The sequence below is a fragment of the Nannobrachium achirus genome, assembly GCF_963921795.1.
Source record: "Nannobrachium achirus genome assembly, chromosome: 21".
Classification (NCBI taxonomy): domain Eukaryota; kingdom Metazoa; phylum Chordata; class Actinopteri; order Myctophiformes; family Myctophidae; genus Nannobrachium; species Nannobrachium achirus.
The window spans coordinates 9,846,344-9,871,343 of NC_137828.1; the positions used below are offsets into that span (position 1 = coordinate 9,846,344).

Here is a 25,000-nt window from a genome sequence, read left to right on the forward strand (position 1 = left end):
TACTTTGTTGGCCGCCCAGCCCCCAAAATGGAATGAAGGCCGACATTTTATTTTTAATTTTTTCCTAATGGCCGGCCTGGACCGGCCGGGAATGAACCGGCCGTTCGGGAGTTGACCCGCTTTTCCCAATGGCCAGCACGTCCCTGGTGACGACTGACCCAAACCAACACAGGTTGGTTTGAGTCAGCTTTGGGACGAGGAGGCAACTCGGCACTCAAAAGTTCATTTGCAGCAGTGTTGATTTCGTCGACTAAAACTATGACGAAAAATGTTTGTCGACTGCGTTTCTTTCACTGACGAAAACTAAATAAAAACGAAATAAAAACTAAGCTGTGATGACTAAAACTAAGACTAAATCTATTGACAATTTCGTCAACAAAATAAAAACTAGACTAAAATGTTAGGGAGGGACTGGTGTAGAAGAGAGACATTTTAGGTTTGGTTGCTCTCAGGTGTTGGGTGCTGAAAATAGCCGATCTACAAGCTCACAACGCGTCGCAGTGCGACGCGTTGTGAGCTTGTAGATCTGCTATGTTCAGCACGCAACCAAGTGTAAAATCAGTCATTACAATGCCATCAAGGCCTGCCAAAATACATTTCAGTTGACTAAATCAACTGTAGATTAGTAACATTTTACTAAAACTAATACTTTTCAGGTGACTAAATTATGACTAAAACTAAATTACATTTTATTCAAAAGACTATGACTAAAACCAAATCAAAATTTGCTGTCAAAAACAACACTGATTTGCAGGGAATATTACAGAGTTCAGGGTGGGGGGGGGGGGGGGGCAGGGCATTGTTCATTTTGTCGACTAAGACTAAAAGACTAAAATATTCTGCTATTTGTATCTCTCTTTGTCTCTAGACCATAAAGCCAGCAGACATAGCTACAGTGAGAAAGCTGGGTAAACCTCCTCATCTCATCATGAGAATCATGGACGCCGTACTGCTACTGTTCCAGAGGAAGGTACTGCATGTGCATATTTTCTATGTGGCAATCACAACCTGTGGCCCTTGAGGATATTGACATTAATTCAAAAATTGTACTTCTTCAAAACCTTGCCAGAATGCATTGATCATTAAAATAAACATTTGTGGTCAGATGTTTGGGCCGTGAACACTTTCAATACTGTATATTACCAATTAGTAAAATGGTAAATGGTGCATTTATATAGCGCTTTTAATCCAAAGCGCTTTACATAGATTGTGCATTACATTCACCCATTCACACACACATTCATACACCGGTGGCAGAGGAAGCCATGCAAGGCACCAACCTGCTCACCGGAGGCAATTAGGGGTTCAGAGTCTTGCCCAAGGACCCTTCGACATTAACTCAGGGGGAGCCCGGATTCGAACTGGGAACCCTTCGGGATTTATACCCTTCGTGCTCTAATACCAGTTTCTCTACCCCTGAGCTATGCCGCCCCATGTAGCCCGGTGGCAAACTGCAACCGGGTAACGGCCTGTCTCAAATAACCACCAGGTTCAAAGAGCCTGGGCCATTATTTGCAATTTATTTTAATCCTGATTTGGTTCCATATAAGAGCCTGGGCTATTATTTGCAATTTATTTTAACAGTTCTACTGCCAGATTTATTATTTATTTATTGGGGCTGGTGCCAGCAAAAAGCAGCTTACCTTTGCGATGTTATAGAAAATTATCTATTGATTATTTTCAAACAAATTCTTTATACAATAGACGCTCATATGTGTACTTTAGCCAAACTGGCGGCAGAGGGCAGCCTTATGCAAATAATTAATGTGAATTGGGCCGCTGCGCTTGCCATCCATTCAGAGCATAGAAATGCATTTTCTAGATCAGATCCACAGAAAACAGCCAGGAAGTGATTTGGGACTCCATTATTGCTAACGTGCGGTGGATTTTTGAGAGCAGCGTTACGAGAGATGTTTTTACTGTACACGGCGGCGCGACCCCTCATCAGCTTACAGTCATCAGACAAGGTAAAAAGAACAAGTCGTATTGGCAACGAGCTGGGTTGAAAATTGTGGCGAACGGGAACGTCCGAAGCAGTAAAAGAGTTAACTTACCGGTAATTTATGTTGCATGACTGTAGTGCGCCGAAAACAGCAAATCTACAAGTTCACAGCGCATCGTGGTCTCGTGGACGGACACTTCTTAAGCCAAATTTACACTTAGTTTCACGCCCCCCAAAAAAAGCCAAAATAAATAAAAGCCTGTTACCAATAGCCGCCTGGACTCTTTTAAACGCCAGGGGTTCACATCGATTTTGCATAATAAATGCCCGGGCTATTAATTGGTAATAATATATGTTCAAGTAGGCTCTGATCTGGAAATGTTGGGAACCACTAGTATAAACTATGTTGTTGTTGTTGTTGTTATTATTATTATTATTATTATTATTGTTCAATAATCATTTCAAATATTGCATTATTATTGTTGTTATAATATTATTATCAGATTGACACCGTCACTGCTGACCCTGAACGACCTTGTCCGCGACCTTCATGGGCCGAGGCCATGAAACTGATGCAGAACTCTGCTTTCCTCAGCATGCTGCTGAACTTCAGCAAGGTCTCTCACACACACACACACACACACACACACACACACACACACACACACACACACACACACACACACACACACACACACACACACACACACAATTGCAATAGTAGCAAACTCAACTGATTCTGTATCCTCATTATGTCCTTAGTGAGAGAAAAAAAGTCCCAAGGAATCCCATCGGGGCAAAGTTTTGAAAACGACCTACCTACCTTCACTTACTATACACTACACTATAAAGGAAAAGTTACTCCCAAAAAAATCTGCTTTAAGTGGGATGTGAGGGGTCAAACTAGGGGTTTTTAATTATTCTGAATCCATTGCAAGCATTTGTTTTGCATGAAAAACATTCCTTGGGCTAAAAACGGACCCCAAAAGACTGTGAAAATTGATGACTCATCACTAAACCATCATTTTGAGCTACTGCACCAAGGGAGCGTCATCGTTTCTATTTCCGTTTGCCAGACTGTATGCCGGGAGCATTTGCCCAAATCGCGGAGGCAACAGTCTGGCCTCGCGAGACTAAACTCTCGCTAATCCCACACAAATAAAGACACAAATCCATATACAGTACTTACGTCTCCTCCTCTCCCATAGGACTCTATAAACGAGGAGGTGGTGGAGTTATTGGCTCCATACCTGCAGATGGAGGACTATAACCTGTCCTCCTCTCCCATAGGACTCTATAAACGAGGAGGTGGTGGAGTTATTGGCTCCATACCTGCAGATGGAGGACTATAACCTGGAGTCAGCCAAGAGGATCTGTGGCAACATTGCAGGCTTGTGTTCCTGGACTGAAGCCATGGTGGACTTCTTCTCCATCAACAAGGAAGTTCTACCTCTCAAGGTACAAGCGTGCATACACACACACACGCACGCACACGTGCGAGTACATCAAGTGTTTCTTCTTGTCAACTTGCCGGAAGGGGCCACTTACTATGTTTGTGGTGTTGGTGGTGTCTTGACCATAGACTGTAAAAAAAATATGGACGGTGCGAAGCCATTGGTTTTCTATGCGGCGAAAATTACGTTTTTTTGTCCCTTGTATGGGTGTCGCCATCATTGTTTGAAAGGTACCCCAGGAATCATAAGGAATGCTGTTGGTTGCCAACGGTCATGTGCAACCGCAGGGATACATGGCTCTTCATCAGGGCAGGAACTGTTTGAACAGGTGTGCAGTCACCTAATAGTTAGGCACTTTCGTTTGGGAAAAAGAATGTTTTCGGTTGTAATGTCAAAATAAAACATAAAAGTTAATTGTTATGTGACAGCGTGTATGAGTGGACTTGAATGTCTATAAGAATGGTCTATGGTCAATTTCTTCAGTGTGTGAGGACCAGGGGGAGAGTTCCGCCGATTTAAAATGAGCCCAATACGGAACTAAAACTTCCTATGATTGGCCGCTAGTTGTGCTGTTTTCCCCCTGGCCGGTTGCAAAAAGAATTGTTCTCCTTTGGATCCCATTCATTTTCCCCTTTCGTGTTCTAACCTTAATTAACATTTTCATGAATACTTTATGGTTCCTATCGCTAGTTAAAAAATGCCTTTCAATCACGATGATATGCGTTTTGTGAAAATAAGGTCCCATTTATGTTAAAATTGATGATAAAGTTGCGGGGGGCGTGGCCAACTAAACTGATACCAGCCGGCTGTGTTCTTCTTCGTGTGCTGTATTTCGGGAGGCTTCGACCGCATTCTCCCATGTATCTCTGCGGTTGCACGTGACCGTTGGCAGCCAATAGCCTCCCCCGTTTGCATTTCAATCTATGATGGCAACACCCATGCCAAGAAGCCATATAAGCCATGTCATTTGCGCTGCATAGAAACGAATGGCTTCGCTTTGTCCATATCTTTTATAGTCTATGGTGAGGACCAGGAAAAGGGTCCTCACGATTGTTTATTTCTCAGTTTCTACTATATTTGCGGGGACACTTGTATATTAAATGAAGTGCACACATAAACTCCTGTGTGTCTGCAGGCTAACCTGGCTCTCCAAGAACAGCGTCTGCTTGTAGCACAGGCTGAGCTCGCTGCAGCACAACAACAACTGGATGCTAAACAACAGGAGCTGGACGCTGCTCAGGTACACGCACGAACGCACGCACGCACGCACACACACACACACACACATACGTTATTTTGATCATTTGATCATCTGTGTTTTGTTTTCTCATTAAACAAGTTAACTACACTAAACTTGTAGCTGAAGACAAAAAAAAACTATTGGCCGGGGACCCAGTCACCAAAATGGGAGAGGACCTGTGATGTTCTGCCGTACTTTTTATTTTTGTTTTATCTATTAATTTGGTCATTAAGGTCCACAGAATGAGAGGCCTGCTCTGCCGGAAACTTTGCGAAAAAAAGTTATGGCCATTTGTATATTCACTATTCACTGTCCCATTGACTCCATTAGAAATATTAAAAAAAAGAAAAAATATCTTCTTTATGTAGCATGTGACGGGTCAAACTAGGGTTTTTTCATCATTCTGAATCCATTGCAAGCATTTGTTTTGCATGAAAAACATTCCTTGGGCAGAATTTCGGACCCCAAAAACTGTGAAAAGTGATGAGTCATCACTTTTTTTTCCACTTTTCACAATTTTGGGTGGCTGACATTTTTCCCAAGGAATGTTTTTCATGCAAAACAAATGCTTGCAATGGATTCAGAATCATGAAGAACCCCTAGTTTGACCCCTCGCATGCAACTTAAAGCAGATTTATTTTCTTTTTTTAATATTTCTAGTGGAGTCAATGGGACAGTGAATATATAAATGGCTATAACTTTTTTCGCAATGTTTCCGGCAGAGCAGGCCTCTCATTCTGTGGACCTTAATGACCAAACTAATAGATAAAACCGAAATAAAAAGTACGGCAGAAAATCACAGGTTCAACCCTATTCCTTGAGCTTTTGGGCTTGTGGGTCCCTGACTATATAGACACAAAACCTTTCCTCTCCTCTCCTCCCCGCCAGGCACTCTCTGATGCCGCCATGAGGCAAAAACAGGAACTGCAGGATGACGCTGAGTCGTGCCGGAGGAAGATGTCCAACGCTAGGTCTCTGATTGAGGGACTGGGAGGAGAGAAGGTAGCTTATTATTGAAAACTTTTGATTTATGATTATAAAAAAATATTTAGCAGATCTACAAGCTTACAATGCATCGTGCTGCGACAGTATTTTCTCTATTTTGGTATGCTACAAGGTTTTTCTAATACCAAGTTTAAAATAAGAATTGATTCCATAAAATAACTATGAGGCTGCTGAAAAGGTAACTGTCAAAAGGTAAATCACCCAACATGAGCAAGATTTTACGTTGGTTATTGTCTTCTAAATATTGGTTTCAATACATTGTTGATGAATTGCCCAGCCCTAATCCATCCATGCATCCATTTTCCATCTTCTGTCCTGTGTACAGGGTTCCCACGGTCATGAAATTCCTGGAAATATTTTTCCAGTACTGGAAAAGTTTTGGAATTGATCAAGGGAAGGTCCTGGAAAAAATAGCTATGCATTGTCTTTGGTTATTGATTTTGTTAATACCTCTGAAATGACAAATTAAACATTGGCCAAATTGTCAAATATTAGAGGCAGAAATTGTGACAATAGCAGATCTACATGCTCACAATGCCTCGCAACGCGAGGCGTTGTGAGCATGTAGATCGGCTATTTTCACAATAGAAACGTGTTATACACAATTCCTCAACTAATAGTGCTTGTCAGGGTGGGGGTCCCCAGTTAAATTATGATTATTTTGGGGGTCACACCCTGAAAAGGTTGAGAACCACTGGCATACACTACCTGTCTTTGGGCATTGCACATAGGAGTAAGCGACCTGTTATTGAGCTGAATTATTGTTATATAGTCCTGGAAATTGGGTTAAATATTCTGGAAAAGTTTTGGAAAAGTTTTGGAAATTAATTGTGTGTATTCCAGGTGCGATGGACGGACAGCGCTGTTGCCTTCGAGAACCAGATCAAACATCTGGTTGGAGACGTGTTGCTGTCCACTGGGTTCCTGTCCTACTGTGGTCCTTTTAACCAGGAGTACCGGAACATCCTGCTGCAGCTGTGGAGGACAGAGATGACCCAGAAACATATACCTTATAGCAGTGTAAGAACTAGCTAATAACCCACCAATATAGCATATCGTCGTTGTCGGGTGGAAACCTCGTATCTCCAAGTTTCAAATGCGTACGTTCTTTCGCAAAGCAAAGCCCTGCTTCATCGTACAAGGCCGGTCAGTGAAAGGGGTGGGAACCCGTTGCCGCAGAGGCTTTGCTTAACCATTTTGATCGCTACGGCGATTAGGCCAGTCAATCTAAGCTAAAAAAGGGCCTGACCCAAAAGAAATTGCAATAGTAATGGTTCAAGGTTTTTTATGATCCTTAGGGTCATCCAAAAAACATGTTAAAAGTTTTCCATTATGTTCTTAGTGGTGAAGGTGAATTCAGGGGATTCAAGTTTTGGTCCCTTCACTTACAATAAAGGAAAAAAAGACCCAAAAAAATCTTCTTTAAGTAGCATGTGAGGGGTCTAACTAGGGGTTTTTCATGATTCTGAATCCATTGCAAGCATTTGTTTTGCACGAAAAACATTCCTCAGGCTAAAAATGGACCCACAAACTATGGTTTAGTGATGAGTCATCACTTTTCCGGGGTCAGCTCAGTTGGGGCCCGTTTTCTGCCCGAGGAATGTTTTTCGTGCAAAACAAATGCTTGCAATGGATTCAGAATCATGAAAAAACCCTAGTTAGACCCCTCACATGCTACTTAAAGAAGATTTTTGGGGGGGTATTCTTTCCTGTATAGTAAGTGAAGGGACCCAAACTTGAACCCCTTGAATTCACCTTGATCCACTAAGAATATAATGGAAAACTTATAACATGTTTTTTGGATGACCCTAAGGATCATAAAAAACCTTGAACCATTACTATTGCAATTTCTTTTGGGTCAAACCTCAGATTGACTGGCCTGCAGCCGTAGTCCGCCTGGCGTTGCTGTCCTGACTATTGTGTTGTGTTCCGTTCCGTCAGGACGTGGACGTGTCCTCTCTCCTGGTGGACGGTCCCACGGCGTCCGTCTGGAGCCTCCAGGGTCTGCCCAGCGACGAGCTGTCCGTCCAGAACGCTGTCATCGTCACCAAGGCCACCAGATACCCCCTCCTCATAGACCCCCAGGGACAGGCCAAGACCTGGATCAACAACAAAGAGAGAGACAACCAACTGCAGGTAGAGAGAGGAGAGGGGAGGGGAGGGGAGGGGAGGGGAGAGGAGAGGAGAGGAGAGGAGAGGAGAGAGAATCTGATAGGGCTACAGTTAATCAAAATCATCCATTTAAAGGAGTAGTTCACCCCCAACATGACTTTTTTTCTATTGATTAGTCACGCCATGGAGACTTGAGTTCAATAATATTTTTGGGTTTCTTGTCACATTCCTAAGACAAAAAATTGATTAGTATGGGGACCCGTTTTGAAACGGTTCCCCATCCGGAACGAATGGGGGTAAATTTATTGTTATCACATTTTTGTCTTAGGAATGCTTAGGAATTATTATTGAACTCTAGTCTCCATGGCGTGACTAATCAATAGAAAAAAATGTCATTTTGGTTGTGAACTACTCCTTTAATGCATTATTAAAAAAGAGTTATTGATAATCAATTGTAATTAACATAATAGAAGGGGGGAAGGGGAGGGGAGGGCAAATAATTCTGAAGGAATGACAACGGTTAAAGTCAAAAGATGAGTGAAGGGAAGAGAAAAGAAAGAATAAGAGATGGATGAAAGCACATTTAGTTTGTTAAAGAGGTGGTGCCAAAGATTTGTACTTTTTCTGTGTCTACAGAACATTACTTTTATATAGACCTCCAGGTGTGTGTGTGTGCAAATTTGCCTTCCCTGTGTATTTTTGGTTTCTTCCTGAAAGCTGAAAGCCTCTGAGTCAAAAGGTTCGAAAAACACTGATTTTATTACATCACAAACTCATCCCCTCCCCCTTTCACCATACGCCCAATGCTGTGGGTGTGGCTACTTCAGCTGAGACACCACCCACCTGACAACCAGGCATACCTAATGAACTGGTGGGTGTGGCCACATAAAAACAAGATTTTATCACTAACTGTACACTTTTTTTTAAAATAATCTTCCTCCTAGTATAATCATAATACCTAGCCTGATTTCAGACTCAGCTCACACTTTAGTCTGAAAATGTGCCCTATTCTGAGCGATTTATGGGGGAGGGACTTTTTTGCGACCGTGCGCGAGTGATCGCGATGCATGGTGAACGCGGCGCACGGTGAACGCGACGCACGGTCGCGGCGTGTGTGTGTGTGTGATTGTGTGTGTGTCTCTGTCTGTGCCAGTGCTTCCACACAGAACTGCGACCAGAAACATGTAATCAACATTAACAGCTCGGTGAAATCAGCACGCGCGTGTGTGTGCCTGCCTCAGCCTGCCTGTGTGTGTGTGAACTTCGTTTGAATCGTTTCAACTGCTGCGCGGATTGGATATTCGTTAAACCCACCCCCACCCCTTGCGCTCATTGGATCAGCCGCAGTTTTTGGCTGCTAAACTGCCGATTCATGTACTCAGCTCCAGACCAGAGAAACAGTCCACTCTGAGAGTAGGCGGGGTCTATGGTCTGGAACCAGGCAACATAATACCTGCACATCATGTTTTAGGGGGGGAAATATCATGGCATAAATATATTATTTATAAACAACAACACCTTCTTATTCCCCTATAATCCATCACAAGGAAATAAGACAGGAGAGTGATTCAGAGTGAGAATGGAATGTTTACTGGAGAGAGAGAATTCAAGACGGGTACAGTACAGAAATAATGGTTCAATGGTTCGTGCTCTCTCTGACAAATGATGTTTTGACATGAGTATGGTCATTTGGTCAGTCAATGGATGACGTTTCAACAGTTCATAGGATATGTTTCTTGTCCACAAATGACAAGAGAAAGAGTCCATATACACTACAGTAGCAAAGAGTTCATAGGTTCCTGGAGAGATGTCCTTCGCTGGTGTCTGCATGACACCAGGCTGAGCCTTATAAACCAAAACAATTCTCATTGTTTTTGGTACAGGCTCCATGGTAGTAGATAAGGCTTCATTTCTGCCAGACAGAAGCCTGGCCTTGTAAATGCTGCACATGGCATTATGGCTGTGCCTTAGGGTCAGGTGGTCAGTTGGTCATCAATATGAAATGATAAAAAGATGATATGAACCACAACATCTTTAATTTGTCTCTGTCTGTCTGTCTGTCTGTCTCCCGGTCAGGTGACCTCTCTGAACCAGAAGTACTTCCGCTCTCACCTGGAGGACAGTCTGTCTCTGGGACGTCCTCTGCTGCTGGAGGACGTGGGGGAGGAGCTGGACCCGGCGCTGGACAACATCCTGGACAAGAACTTCATCAAGTCTGGATCCACGTTTAAAGTAAAGATGGTTGTTCTTACTGTTGCTGTTGTTTAAGTAGCCCAAAATAGCACCTTTACAAGCTCACAACGCATCTTATCGTGACACTTGAGCTAGTAGATATTTCCACTATTTATCAACAATGTACCGTATATGGGGCTTGAATGGTTAACGTGTCTTCTCAAGTGACACTTTCCGATTCTCAGCTGTACCTTCTGGTCATGGTCACTGTAACATAACCAGACATCCCAAGTCTCCCGGATGTTGCGGTAGTCTCCCGGAAATCAGCGTCTCCTCCCGGACGCCCGCGAGTAGCACCGAACCTCTCGGAAATCCCGGCCGCTCCCGCAAATGCTTGCCATATCCGCCTGGATCCGGTCTAGAACCGGATCTGCGACCCGCGATGCAAATAAATGTGTTCTCATTCGTCGTCAAACTGTCAATCTTGCAGCCTGTGCAACGCACGGCAGCCTGCAGGCAGGCTGTTGTGTGTGTGTCACAGTGATAGTGACAGAACTTTCTCCAAATAGGTAAGAAAGACATCATGCTATAAATTAACCCGATTATATTAAACTTAAAATGGTTCGGCTGCCGTGCAGAACCGTTTTTAACAGTTTTTAACCATAGAAAAATGATTAAAATCAGAGAAAAAAAAAACAATATTTTTTTGCGCACGCGCGTGCACAGGGGACCTCCCGGAAATGCTGATCTCATAGTTGGGATGTCTGCATAACCCTCTCCAGGTGAAGGTGGGGGATAAGGAGGTGGAGGTGATGCGAGGCTTCACTCTGTACATCAGCACCAAGCTGTCCAACCCGTCCTACAGCCCTGAGGTCCACGCCAGGACCACCATGGTGGACTTCACCGTCACACAGAGGGGACTGGAGGACCAGCTGCTGGGACGGGTCATCCAGATAGAGAAACAGGTTGGTTGGTTGGTTGGTACCTCAAAATACAATTCATGGTTTGTCAGATTGGTCCCTGAGACTCCCTGACAGGCCAACCAGAAAAAACATTCACTTTTCGCGACCGGGGTGGAGTTATGCAGTGGGAGAAAGTCGCTTCAGTCTTTCACCGGGGTGCCGTGATGCGGAGCACGACCGGGGCGCAGTACGGCGCTGCGCGGTCATAGCGATTTCGATAATTATGATGAATAAGCTTCAACAAACTGGAATCCTCAAGACTGAAATCAATCCCCAGGACTGAGAACTTTAACCCCTGTAATCTTCTCATTAAGCACATTAGCAAGTTGCATATCTCCAGTCAGTCACTGTGTATCTTCTCCCCCGCCAGGAGTTGGAGTCGGAGCGAGTGCGCCTCCTAGAGGAGGTGACCGGTAACAAGAGGAGAATGGCGGAGCTGGAAGACAGTCTGCTGGTCCGTCTGACCAGCACAGAGGGCTCCCTGGTGGAGGACCAGTCTCTGATAGATGTCCTCACTGTTACCAAGACCACCGCACAGGAGGTCAGCTTGTGTGTGTGTGTGTGTGTGTGTGTGTGTGTGTGTGTGTGTGTGTGTGTGTGTGTGTGTGTGTGTGTGTGTGTGTGTGTGTGTGTGTGTGTGTGTGTGTGTGTGCCCTTTAAACTTTTTTACCTCGGATTCTAACCGGGGCTTCTAGCCTAGTTCCAGACCCTGAATCGCTACATTTTTGTTTTGGCAATTCAGGGGTCTAGAATCGCTCTCATTGAAGAGGCCTTCCTCATTCGAAAATCCGTACGGCGAACCAGGGTCATGAATCAGCGTCTTGTGATCAGCGTGGGTGGGGTTTTCCCAGAACTCATGTGCGTCGCGGTAAAATGCCGTAAATTGCGGTAAAATGCGATCGTATCGATCTCGCTATGAAACACCAGTAGCAGGCATATTATGTTGTGTTTGATTACTAGTTTGTAGTGCTCCTATTCTGCCTGTTTCTTTGGTTAGCAAGCAGCACCAGCAAGCAACAGGCTAGCCACTAGCCAGCCACACATAACAACACTACGTCATGTGTTGGTCAGACGGTGAACCAATCGCAGAAGACTGCCTCTTTGGCAACGCCCATCCCAGCAATCGCCCTCGGTGGGAGCGACCTCAGACTGAATAATGAAGTGAAACGAAATGTCAATTCAGGCTGAGTGTCAGGCTACGGGGCTTCTGCACAAGTGCTGAATTTGTTTTACCACTGAGCAAATAGAGAATGCCTGCTTGCTCTTGTCAAAACTCATGACTAGAAAGGGGATCGTATCACATGATAAAATGTCTCAACAGAAGAGCAGGGGGACCAAATACAACCACCCCAATCCCATCCCATCCCAACTACTAATTAAGTCGAGGCCGATGGGCCCCCGAGTCGCATGAACAGGGTCTCACAGCACATCGTTGGTTACTGTAGAGTTGTACAAAACACATCTTTTCAGTAGAACTTTTATGCACACCAAAAAGTGACATAATACAGCTTTAAAGGGATATTTCACTTTAAAAAAAAAACCTTTATGTCATTATATCGTCTAATCAGGCTCTTGGGAACACCCAGGACAGTTTTTGACTTTCTTCATTCAGTATTTAGATATTTGATAATTCATTTCCCTCCTTCCAGGACCTTCCTATACAAACCCATTATAACTTCAAACTCCATGATGATTAACCATGATAGATTCAATGAAAACAACCGTCCTTTTTTCTGGTGACTCTTGACACCCTCCGAATACGTGAACAGGCCGTGTGTTTTTTTTTTCGATAACCTTTTTCATTTATTTTTTATAATCTTTTATTGTATTTAATAATTTTCATTTCCCCCAAAAGATTAATAGAAATCGATGAAAAATGTTATCGAAAAAACACGGCCTGCTCACGTATTCGGAGGGTGTCAGGAGTCACCAGAAAAAAGGACAGTTGTTTTCATTGAATCTATCATGGTTAAAATGGATTTTGAAGTTATAATGGTTTTGTATAGGAAGGTCCTGGAAGGGGGAAATGAATGATCAAATAACTAAATACTGAATGAAGAAATTCAAAAACTGTTCCCAAAATAGATTAGAGGATAAAATGACCAAAAGTCTTTTTTCAGTGGAATATCCCTTTAAGACAACTTTAAACCCTTGTAGGTCAGTGAGAAGCTGCGGGTTGCAGCGGACACGGAGGTGCAGATAACTCGCGCCAGGGAGGAGTACCGCCCGGTGGCCACCAGGGGCAGCATCCTGTACTTCCTGGTTGTGGAGATGTCTCTGGTCAACGTCATGTACCAGACCTCCCTCAGTCAGTTCCTGGAGATCTTTGACATGTCTCTGGAACGCTCGGCCAAGGCTCACATCACCGCCAAGCGCATAAGCAACGTCATCGACTTCCTCACCTACCAGGTGAATAGAGATCCACTGACGTTAAAGGGATATTTCACTTTCAAAAAAACTTTTGGTTCTTTTATCGTCTAATCAGGCTTTTATGAACACCCTGAACAGTTTTTAATTTGCTTGATTCAATATTTAGATATTTGATGTAAATGTTACCAGGCCCTCCTCCTCCAGGGCCTCTCCACATACACACCCCTTGTAACTTCAAACTCCATTTTAACCATGATAGATTCATTAAAAACACCCATTATTTTTTCTGATGATTCATACTAACCCTCCTAATTCGTGAGCAAGCCGTGTTTTTTCCCGATAGCTTTTTTCATTTATTTTTAATAATCTTTTATTGTATTACATTTTTTCCATTTTCCCAAAGAATTATTAAAAGTAAATGAAAAAGGTTATCGAAAAAACAAGGCAATTTTTCGGCAGGTCATGTAAAGACATTTTGAGAGATTTAGGCACGTTAGAAACGTGCCTAAACACACCTGTGTGTGTGTGTGTGTGTGTGTGTGTGTGTGTGTGTGTGTGTGTGTGTGTGTGTGCGTGTGTGTGTGTAGGTGTACAGTTACACCGTCAGAGGGTTGTATGCAGACCACCAGCTCCTCTTCACTCTGCTGCTGGCTCTGAAGGTGGACCTGCAGGACCAGAACATCTCCCACAGCGAGTTCCAGACCTTCATCAAAGGTCACCCTATAGTCTACATCTCTCTTTAGTCTCATCACATCATTTCATCTACCTTAACTCTTTCTCAGCCACGGGGAGCCACTTAATATTAAAACCGGATTAAACCGTACTTCTTCTCTTGATGCTCATTTTACAAGATGCTCTTGTAAAATGAATGCTGTCTCAGATCATAATACAATAATAAAAACGTCCGGCTCCGCGTCATCAGCGCGGGGTGGCAAAAGGGTGTGTGAAGTTTGCATGTTCTCCGCATGTCTTCTAGGGTATATACCCTCACAAAAACATACAGAGAACTCAGCTGTTAGATTGACAGCTGTTAGTTGAGTAACTTGAGTTGAATTAGCATGTGCAATGGTTGACCATCCATTCAATGAGATTGAATGGAGGAAAACAAGTACATACAGTAATACACATATTTGTTACTCTATACATTTCTGCCACCACACTCCCCCTGGCCAGCCCACCCTGGCCACAATAGGCGATGTAAATGGCATGAATTTGCAGACACCGGAAGTGCTGCAGTTAAGGCTTTTCTCTTCGCAGATGAGTAAGCCTGGCTATGCGAGGCTATGGCCAGCCAGGGCACCTGATGGAGGGGAAAGGAACTGGTTGGAATAATGTGTTCCTTCTACGTCCAACCAGTGAAGCTAGAAAAAATGGGTTACAAAAATCGATAAAAATGATTAAAAAATAAATAATAATTGTATCAGTTCTCCTCTCCTCTCCTCTCCTCTCCTCTCCTCTCCTCTCCTCTCAGTAAAAGTTGGAAACTTCTCTGCTTGATTTCATGTGAGTAGGAGGAGCTTCTCTGGACCTGAACTCGGTGGAGGCTAAACCCCGGCGCTGGATTCTGGATCTGACCTGGCTGAACCTGGTCCAGCTGTCCAGCCTGCCTCCATTCACACAGCTACTGGCCCAGGTACATCTATAGCTGGGTGCCGGGGACCCCCTGGGGTCCTCGAAAGGGTTACAGGGGGTACCCAGCTAAATGTGTTAATAGGCTATAGCAGGGTTCCCCAATTAGTTTTCCCCAAGGGCCGAATCATGTCTAGGGTACCAAGCCGAGGGCCGCAACATTGCAGGGGGCGACAGTGGCGTTCCCGCTACTCCAGAGACAGTTCAGATATCGTCGTTATCGGGTGAAAATCTTGAAAAACAAGCACACAACGCCTCGCACCGCGAGGCGTTGTGTGCTTGTAGATCAGCTGTTTTCACTACTTTTGTGAGACGGCCTTGAATGATGAGGCAGGGCTTTACTTTGCGAAAGAACGTACAAATTTGGAGATACAAGGTTTCTACCTGACAACAACGATATACTAGTGTTGTTGCTGCTCTTAGTGTATATCACCATTATTACTGGGGTTGGTGGGGGCCTGACAGTAGCCCCTGCGGCCTGTGGGCCGCCTATTGGGGAACCCTGGGCTATAGCATCAACATCAAAACGTGTGTGTGTGTGTGTGTGTGTGTGCGTGTATGCGTGCGTGTACAGGTGAGTCGTAATGAGCGTTCATGGAAGGCGTGGTTTGACCAACCTGCACCAGAGGATGCCCCAGTGCCTGATGGGTATCAGGAAGTCCTGGACAGCTTCAGGAAACTGCTTCTCATCCGCAGCTGGTGTCCTGATAGAACCATCGCTCAGGTCTGTGGGCTTGTTTTACCGTAAACTTGTACGCTTGTAAATGTTGGCGTAGTTGCTTGAGTATAGCTTTTTTTCATGTGTGTGAGAGTTGAATGTTTCATGGTCACTTTATGTATATATTCTCCTTTTTTGCAATAGCTTTTAGACACTTTATGTTTATATTCTTGCACACATTTTCACGACTTTTCAGAAATAGCAGATCTACAAGCTCGCTGCGCGGCACTCGGTGCCTCGCTGTGAACTTGTATATCTGCTATTTTCAAAAGCGAATGTATAGAATAATTAAGGCCCCTCCACCGTGGGCCCTAGTGACTCAGTCCCACTTTTCCCTCCCTTGTGACTTCCCGGTGTGCGTGCTTTCTCCAGGCTCGGCGGTACATCTCAGACTGTCTGGGTCAGCGATATGCTGAAGGCCTCGTCCTGGACCTGGACAGCATGTGGAGCGAGAGCAGCCCCAGAACCCCCCTGGTGTGCCTGCTGTCCATGGGCTCAGACCCCACGGAGGACATTGAGAGACTGGCCAAAGTAAAGGTACTGTATGCCCTCACTTACCATGATACCACCATGATAAAACCATGTTAACTCTAAATGCCCACGTGGTCAAATGCCCACGACGCATTTGACGCGTTTACTGTATTTACAGTAAGAATATTAAATCTTACCGTAAGGTCGGGGCTACACGTGGATATTGCTCCTTCCACGTGCTACGTCCAACCAGGGAAACTCCCCCCTGTCAGGTGAAAAGGAGTGGCTTGGACTCCTCATGTATAGAAGGAAGCATGAGGGCAGTCCATTGCTCTCCCCAGGTTGGCAGAGGGAGTGTAGTGTTGTAAACAATGCTAACTAGTTCACTTATGTCTCAGGAACAGTATGATGGATTCGAGTGAGGTCTTTTGTCATCGGCCACGAACCGCTTTACGGTTAAAAAATCACACCCAATGTGAAGTGAGCGGTGGTTGTGCTTGCATAACGTCTTCAGACTAGGATATAGGTCTAGGATGTAATTGGTGATGTAATACAGGCTACACACACACACATTGATTGCTATGGCAAAACGCTGAGGAAAACACATTGCTATGGCAAAACGCTGAGGAAAAGTGGCCACATACACACGCACAGCCACTCTATGGAGCGGTTTACCACCGCTCAAAAAAACAAAACCTCTGTCCTGCCACCAGGGGGTGCCCTGCAGGCCCATCTCCATGGGGCAGGGCCAGGAGGTCCATGCTCGCAGGCTATTGGCTCACAGCATGACGGACGGCGGCTGGCTCCTCCTACAGAACTGTCACCTGGGGCTCAACTTCCTGGACGAGCTGCTGGAGACGGTAACCACGGCAACCGCTGACACCGTGCACCAGGGTTTCCGGGTGTGGCTGACGACCGACGTGCACCCCAGGTAACCATGGTGATTGATGGTCACTGTGATGAGCTACAGACTGAGGTCCCAACCTCTTCTGGATCAGGGCCCACGTAACCAGTGGTTCTCAAAGTGGGGTCCGGGGACCACCAGGGGTCCTTAAGGGGGTTCCTGGGTGAGGCCTGCAAAATGTGTTAATATGGCATAAAAAATGTTTTTAGGCCTAGAATTATTGAATGCTTTAACCAGTGAAAAATAGCAGATATACAGTGCCGCGCTGCGAGCTTGTAGATCTGCTATTTTTGAATAAGTCGTGAACATTTCTGCAAATCTTTGAATATATGTATTTTCAAAGCGAACGTTTGTAACTCAAATTTTGCTTGTGGGTGGTCCCTAGAACTAAATATTTTGAGATGGGGGTCCGTGGCCAAATAAATATAATTTTGGGGGTCCCTCACATGAAAAGGTTTGAGAACCACTAACATAGTAGTCTCTCAAGAACAGACTAACTGAGCTCCAGTTATGTGAAAAGGACGTTTTCTTTGACGATGGCTAGCCAGATTGCTGAGATAGAAACATAGGTTTTTCAAAAAGTCTTAGATAGAATCGGGTCAAAATTCTAATTTTCACGATTTTTCAAAAATAGCAGATCTACAAGCTCGCAGCACGGCACTCGTGCCGTGCTGTGAGCTTGTATATCTGCTATTTTTCAATAGTTAAAACATAAAATAATGATACACAATACAGTTTACCCGTTCTAAATGGGTTAATCACTCTAAACCAAGAACGAGCATTCAAAGTAATAGGGCGACAGAGAAGAAGTTCAATAGAGCAGTGTGGCACCATGTAATATTCGGTTCCTCAAGCTTGATATACAGTACTTTCGCTATTTGACAATATATTTTCTACGAATCTTGATAAAACAGGACAAAATGTCAACATTTTTGCAACACAAATCTCTTATGAGGGTCTCTGGCACAGAATAATTTCACATGTGGGTCGTCTGCAGCCAATAGTGAGGGGATTAAGGGGAGCATATGCTAATTTCGTGCAATTTTGACTTAAAGCGCGAAGTTTTGCACAGATGTAGCCCAGGGCTTGCTCTAATGATTTAGCTAGGGCGCCCGAGTCTGCGACCTTCGGGGTCGCCACAGCGGCCAAATCAAGTTGGGCTCACATTGACTTTCTATACAGGAGGAAAATACCCAGAATTACTTTTTTTTTCTGGGTATTTAAGGAGGATCTGATGGGTCTAACTAGGGGTTTGTCATCATGCTGAATCCATTGCAGGCATTTGTTTTGCACAAAAAACATTCTGTGGGCTAGAAATGGCCTCAGAAAACAATACACGTATGGATGCGTTTTCATGTTAGTCGGAGGCCTTAGGGTTTTTTTTTCTCGTGCTAATCAGTCTAAAAGTTCAAAATTTTGCACAGATGTAGCTCAGGGCATGCTCTAATGATTTAGCTAGGGCGCCCGAGTCTGCAACATTCGGGGTTGCCACAGCGGCCAAATCAAGTTGGGCTCCCATCGACTTTAGTGATGAAAAGTGATGAGTCATCACTTTTCAGAGTTCTGTGGGTGCTGTGGTGACCCCGAAGGTCGCAGACTCGGGCGCCCTAGCTAAATCATTAGAGCAAGCCCTGGGCTACATCTGTGCAAAATTTCGCGCTTTAAGTCAAAATTGCACGAAATTAGCATTTGCTCCCCTTAATCCCCTCACTACAAATACATATTGATTTGGGTCCTGGCTCCATTAAAAATGTTTGAGAGCCACTGCACTTGACAATCTTGCTGCCCGACCCATCTGACACTTAACACGGCTGGAAACCACAACATTTGTGTGTGTGCTGATGATTCTTTTCTTCTTTTGGGAAACAAAAAGAGCTCCCGGTTAAAGAGACACTATTTGAAATATTTGGGTTGTGTCTCTAACACGTGTGTGTGTGTGTGTGTGTGTGTGTGTGTGTGTGTGTGTGTGTGTGTGTGTGTGTGTGTGTGTGTGTGTGTGTGTGTGTGTGTGTGTGTGTGTGTGTGTGTGTGTTTAGGTTTCCTATCAACTTCCTCCAGTCTTCTATTAAGTTCACGAATGAACCTCCTTTAGGTAACTTAACACTGCATTATGACTCATTAATTCATTAACTCACTCACTCACTCACTCACTCACTCACTCACTCACTCACTCACCCACCCACCCACCCACTCACTCACTCACTCACTCACTCACTCACTCACTCACTCACTCACTCACTCACTCACTCACTCACTCATACATTTTCAATTCATTCATTTTTATCCATCTACAGCAGGGGTGGGCAACTTTGATAATGGTGAGGGCCACTATATTTCCACCTTCACTCCAGAGGGCCACATTGCATATTGTTATGTCCTACTTTGTCATTCTAGTATATCATACAAAAGAAGTAAAAATAGGCTACAAGCTCAAAACGCATCGCATTTTTTTTGTTATTTTTTAATTGGAATCCTGAAATGTAACATTTTGATTTAATTTCAAACGCATTTAGTTATATACTCATGTTATATTTATGAATTAAATACAAATACATTGGACGTAAAAAATGACATTGTAATACTACTATACTAGTCATTAAGCTACTAATATAGATTGACGCAATTAGAGCGGGTTTGGAATTATAACAGCTGAAATCAATAATATATCAGTATTCTGATATTAACCCGCATTAAGTGAAGGTGGGGGGCCGCATGTGGCCCCCGGGCCGCCAGTTGCCCATGTACGTAGATTCTACGGTATGTATGAATCTTTCTGTCTGTCTGTCTGTCTGTCTGTCTGCATGCCTGCCTGTGTGCGTGCGTCGGTGCGTGGTCTGTAGGCATGAAAGCGGGGTTAAAGAGGACATACAGTGGAGTGACTCAGGAACAGTTGGAAGTGACCAACCAGCCTCAATGGAAGCCTCTGTTGTACGCCGTGGCCTTTCTACACACTACTGTACAGGTAATACACTGGACAGACAGACATGTGTCTGTCTGTCCATTACATCCATCCATCCATCCATCTGTCAAGAGGGTCATCGCTATTATTGAATCTAACCAGGCAGAGGTTTAACTAAAGGTTAAAGCTTTATTGTACCAAGAAAAAGCTGTGACGTTTCGAGCGCAAAGCTCTTCCTCAGACTGTTTGTCGCCCGGGCTCACCCCAGCCACCTGCACTTTCCCAAGCTCTCTCTCTCTCTCTCTCTCTCTCTCTCTCTCTCTCTCTCTCTCTCTCTCTCTCTCTCTCTCTCTCTCTCTCTCTCTCAGGAGCGTCGTAAGTTCGGAGCGTTGGGGTGGAACATCCCGTATGAGTTCAACCAGGCAGACTTCTCCTCCAGCATGCAGTTTGTTCAGAACCACCTGGACGACATGGACTCCAAGAGAGGAGTCAACTGGAGCTGTCTCAGATACATGCTGGGTAAGTGTAAAATCAGTCATTACGATGCCATCAAGGCCTGCCAAAATACATTTTTAGTTGACTAAATCAACTGTACATTTAGTCAACTAAAATCTTGATATTTAGTCGACTAAAATTAGACTACAAGAATTGGCGTGACCGAGGTCGCATGTCTCCCTGTGGCGTCTTACATATATGTTATATATATATATATATACACGTCTTAGATATATTTATTTGTCCTACACTGTCCTCCCTCTGGTCACCAGGTGAGGTGCAGTACGGGGGCAGGGTGACAGACGACCTGGACAAGCGTCTCCTCAACACCTTCACCAGAGTGTGGTTCAGCGACAACACCTTCTCTGCCGCCTTCTGTTTCTATAAGGGTTACAGCGTCCCCGGCAGGGCCGGCACCGTGCAGGACTATCTGCAGCACATAGACGCCCTGCCACTGGTCGACTCCCCTGAGGTTAGAACCCGGACAATTGTACAAGTCCCTCTGATCCGAGTCCCAAGCGAGTCGCAAGTCATTTGGTCCAAGTCTCAAGCAAGTCTCAAGTTTTTTCTGTTGTGGGCAAGTCAAGTCGAGTCGATCACAAGGTTGTCAAGTCAAGTCGAGTCGAGTCACACAAGGTTGACATGTCAAGTCGCGTCGAGTCGAGTCACAAGGTTGTCAAGTCGAGTCAAGTCAAAAGCTTTTCAAGTCGAGTCACAGGTTATATCTCAGGTTTATATCTTGAAGTGCGAAACCTTTCTTCCTAAAGTAAATGTCAAAAAATACCATGCAGATCTGATCATGGTGTTTGGCTGCTTCCGTGCTTGTGCTCTCGCTTACATGCCTGTCTCCAATCAATCAAATCAATCAATCAATAAAAGTGTGAACCTAGCGTGGGGTTTACGACTGCTTTGGTGAGTGGTGTAGCGCCAAGTCGTCCGAGTCAGCGTGTCTCAAGTCGAGTCGATTCTCAAGTTTTCAAGTCGCAAGTCGTCAAATTTGCGACTCGAGTCCGAGTCAAGTCGAGTCATCATGACTCGAGTCCAATTGTCTGTTAGAAACCACAACCTCCTGATGGTAGAAGTACTCTGTTTTGCTTAAGTAAAAAGTAACAATAACACAATATAAAATCTCTGTTACAAGTAAAGTGCTTGTATTAAAACTGTATTAGAAATATTTGTGTAAAAGTACAAAAGTATTGGCAATACTTTGACTAATATCGTAGACTATCCACTGATGTTCCACTGAAGAGAGCCATTGGCAGGCTCTTTAAAACTGTTCCCAAACTTTAAGAGAGATTTGACGTTTTCCCAGAACACAGACTAGTGAAAATAGCAGTTCTACAAGGAGCTTGTAAACTGTCAAAAAAAAAGAAGAAAAAAAAAGAGATATATACAATATATATGGGTCCGGACCCACTGTTTGAGAAACAATGATTGAAGAATTGATGAACAGTATTGTGATAGCAACACATTAATTTTCCATAAGGATGAAGGATTTGAAGAATTGACAAGTTTTATTCAAAAAGGCAAAAGGTTTGAACAGAGTATACAGCATTCACAGCATCAGAGGAGCAGGCCTCCTGGCCTGTCCTGTCAGCCCCTTCCGGGCACAAGCCTCCCCTCCCCATTATCATACAGCTCTTATAGTCCATTCTGACACAACCCTCCCCTGTCCCATTATCATACAGCTCTTATAGTCCATTCTGACAGAGATGCTATTCTAAACATGGTCTTATAAGGACATGTACTAAAGGTAAGGACAACATACAAATAGTTACACACAGTGCAGATTTGCTGACAGAGTGAGAGAGTAAGCGTGGGGGAGAACTCAGCTGTTAGTTAAAGAGATGGTGCCATAGTTTTGTACTTTTTCTGTTTTTCATGTGTCTAGACTCTAGGAGGTTGAAAGTACTTCATTGGACCCCCTGGTGTGGTTTTTATGAGCAATTATGTATATTCTCTTGGTATTTGTTTCTTTTCTTTTGGAGGCTGCCACCTTGTGGTCAAAAGTGTCAGTTAAAAAACACAGATACTTTTACATCACAGTATCAACTCCTCCCCTAATTACCATTCACCCAACACTGTGGGGTGTGGCTAACTTCAGCTGGGTCACCACCCACCATGACATCCATGCATACTTAATGAACTGGGGGTGTGGCCACATAAAAACCCAATTTTAACTCTTTCTGTATACTTTTTTGGAAAAACTCTTCCTCCTAGTATAATCATAACACCTGATAATCATGTTTTAGAGGGGGGGAAAATCATGACACCACCTCTTTAAGATTTGACAGCTGTAGCTGGTTGACCACCCATTCAATGAGATTGAATGGAAGGAAAACAAGTATATAATACACATATTTGTTACTCTATAAATTTCTACTACAGTATGTACCTGTTGAACCTTGTAAGTCCTTGTCTCTTTTATGCTCACTGTCACTGTCAACTGTCAATTACTGTCAATTCAGGTTCTCAAAACCTTTATAGCTTGCTGCATAGCCGGAATGGAACTCGCATAAAGAATCTATACAGATTTTAGAAATGACAAGCAGATCTTCTTTGGTTCCAAACTTTCCAGAGGTGAAGTAACAGAATGTGTAGCGCTCAGAGTTTGTAGAAGGGTCGTCTGGCTCTAGAGTCTACCAACATGCAAGTAGTACACTTGGTTGTGCATATATTGAGCTGTCTGACCGGATCATCTTCTTTCGTTTAATCTTGGCCTGAATGATCAGCGCCATCTGGTGGACACCTCTGTTGGTCAAGTGATGGTTTGTAGCTCTTATGCAAAAAAATATATCTGCCACAGATAAAAGAAATATCTGTGGCAGATATTTTTTTATCTGTATCTACCATCCACTTTGAATAGAAAAATATCTGGAGAAAGAGATTTTTTTTTATCTGTTATCTGGCCCAGTGGGAATGGGCCTTTACACTGACACAAACACACTGGAACAATTCAGAAGCACCTAATTAGAAAATATAACTAGCACACTTGTGTATGTTAATCTGACAGTAGATTTGTTTACTTCTTGGACATGCATTTGTGGCAGGTTATTTAATATGGGATTTTGAAAGCTTGCTTCTTCTGGTTTGGACCTGAAGGGCGGGGAGGGCCGTCGCTGACATCAGCGACGGCAGCAATTCAGGACAGCCTGTTCTGAGAACTCATGGAAAGCTTTTATCCTCTGCCTTCCCAAAAACAGAGAAAGACACAATGGTCAGAAATGGGACTTTGTGAGAGGATACGGTAGAAGGTGCTAGTGGGACCCCCAAAAAAAGGTTTTAAAATAGGAAAAGTGAAACTTCATGGTGTATCACCTTTAACTGTGTCACACAGCTGTTAACAACTGAAGGGTTTCTCCACTGTGGACACTCTGGTGCCTCTTCAGAGAACCTAATGCACTGAAACACCTGTCACACCGTTTACACACAAAGGGTTTTTGTCCACTGTGGACCCGCTGGTGAGTCTTCAGGTTACTCGATTGACCGAAGCGCCTGTCACACAGTTTACACACAAAGGGTTTCTCTCCACTGTGAACACGCTGGTGCTTATTCAGGTTACTAGATACACTGAAACTCTTGTCGCATTGATTACACAGGAAAGGTTTTTCCCCACTGTGGACACGTTGGTGTGTCTTCAGTGCCTGTAACACCCTGAAACCCCTGTCACACTGTTTACACACAAAGGGTTTTTCTTTACCGTGGACACGCAGGTGACTTCTCAGGTTACCTAACTCACTGAAACCCTTGTCACACTGTGTACACAAAAAGGGTTTCTCTCCACCGTGGAGACGCAGGTGTGTCGTCAGGTTACTTAACTGACTGAAACTCTTGTCGCATTGACTACACCGGTAAGGTTTCTCCCCACTGTGGGCACGCTGGTGCTTCCTCAGATAATCTAAATGACCGAAGCCCTTGTCACACTGTTTACACACATAGGGTTTCTCTCCACTGTGGAGACGCCGGTGTATCTTTAGGCTACTTAATTCACTGAAACTCTTGTCGCATTGAACACACCGGAAAGGTTTTTCTCCGCTGTGGACGCGCCGGTGCCTCTTCAGGTTACTCAACAAACTGAAACTCTTGTCGCACTGTTGACACACAAAGGGTTTCTCTCCACTGTGGACGCGCTGGTGTGTGTTCAGGTTCACTAGCATACTGAAGCCCTTGTCACATTGTTTACAGTGAAAGGGTTTTTCTCCTGTGTGGACGCGCTGGTGCCTCGTCAGTTTATTTAACTTTTTGAAACTCTTGTCACACTGTTTGCACTGGAAAGGTTTTTCTTTGGTGTGGACGACATGCTGGTGTTTCTTCAGAGTCGATACCCCACTGAAGCTCTTTTCACACACGAGGTTTCCTTGTAAGTCATCAGATGTGATTTTACTTCTCCTGGCTGAGTCGATGCCCTCGCCAGATCTTGGTTGGTCTGTGTCTCCTTGTTGCTGGCTGGTTACACAGCTGGTGATTTTCCGAGAGGAAGATGAGGGGAGCTGTCCTTTCCTCATCATTTGACTGTAGAGGTTGTTTTTAAGGCTCCTCTTCGTGTGAAGGCGGGTGGAAACCCAGAACAGTAGACCTGTGTCCTGGTCACAGCTGCTGCTACTTTGACTGTGAATTGGAAGACGTT

General features: G+C 44.2%; 1 protein-coding gene across 1 annotated transcript in view; it reads left to right on the forward strand.

The window, feature by feature from the left end:
- Nucleotides 1-25,000, forward strand: part of dnah5l (dynein, axonemal, heavy chain 5 like) — a gene marked incomplete at both ends in the record, with an annotated part of 142,853 nt that overhangs the window by 107,616 nt on the left and 10,237 nt on the right. Inside the window, 20 exons of the mRNA XM_080752420.1 lie at nucleotides 869-970; nucleotides 2,446-2,559; nucleotides 3,233-3,400; nucleotides 4,532-4,636; nucleotides 5,525-5,638; nucleotides 6,485-6,661; nucleotides 7,583-7,777; nucleotides 9,830-9,985; nucleotides 10,708-10,890; nucleotides 11,258-11,428; nucleotides 13,045-13,296; nucleotides 13,845-13,971; nucleotides 14,769-14,890; nucleotides 15,461-15,610; nucleotides 15,977-16,141; nucleotides 16,789-17,006; nucleotides 19,016-19,071; nucleotides 19,820-19,941; nucleotides 20,247-20,397; nucleotides 20,646-20,845. Coding sequence (XP_080608546.1) covers nucleotides 869-970; nucleotides 2,446-2,559; nucleotides 3,233-3,400; nucleotides 4,532-4,636; nucleotides 5,525-5,638; nucleotides 6,485-6,661; nucleotides 7,583-7,777; nucleotides 9,830-9,985; nucleotides 10,708-10,890; nucleotides 11,258-11,428; nucleotides 13,045-13,296; nucleotides 13,845-13,971; nucleotides 14,769-14,890; nucleotides 15,461-15,610; nucleotides 15,977-16,141; nucleotides 16,789-17,006; nucleotides 19,016-19,071; nucleotides 19,820-19,941; nucleotides 20,247-20,397; nucleotides 20,646-20,845 — 3,048 coding nt within the window. The remainder of the gene's footprint in view (nucleotides 1-868; nucleotides 971-2,445; nucleotides 2,560-3,232; nucleotides 3,401-4,531; nucleotides 4,637-5,524; nucleotides 5,639-6,484; nucleotides 6,662-7,582; nucleotides 7,778-9,829; nucleotides 9,986-10,707; nucleotides 10,891-11,257; nucleotides 11,429-13,044; nucleotides 13,297-13,844; nucleotides 13,972-14,768; nucleotides 14,891-15,460; nucleotides 15,611-15,976; nucleotides 16,142-16,788; nucleotides 17,007-19,015; nucleotides 19,072-19,819; nucleotides 19,942-20,246; nucleotides 20,398-20,645; nucleotides 20,846-25,000) is intronic.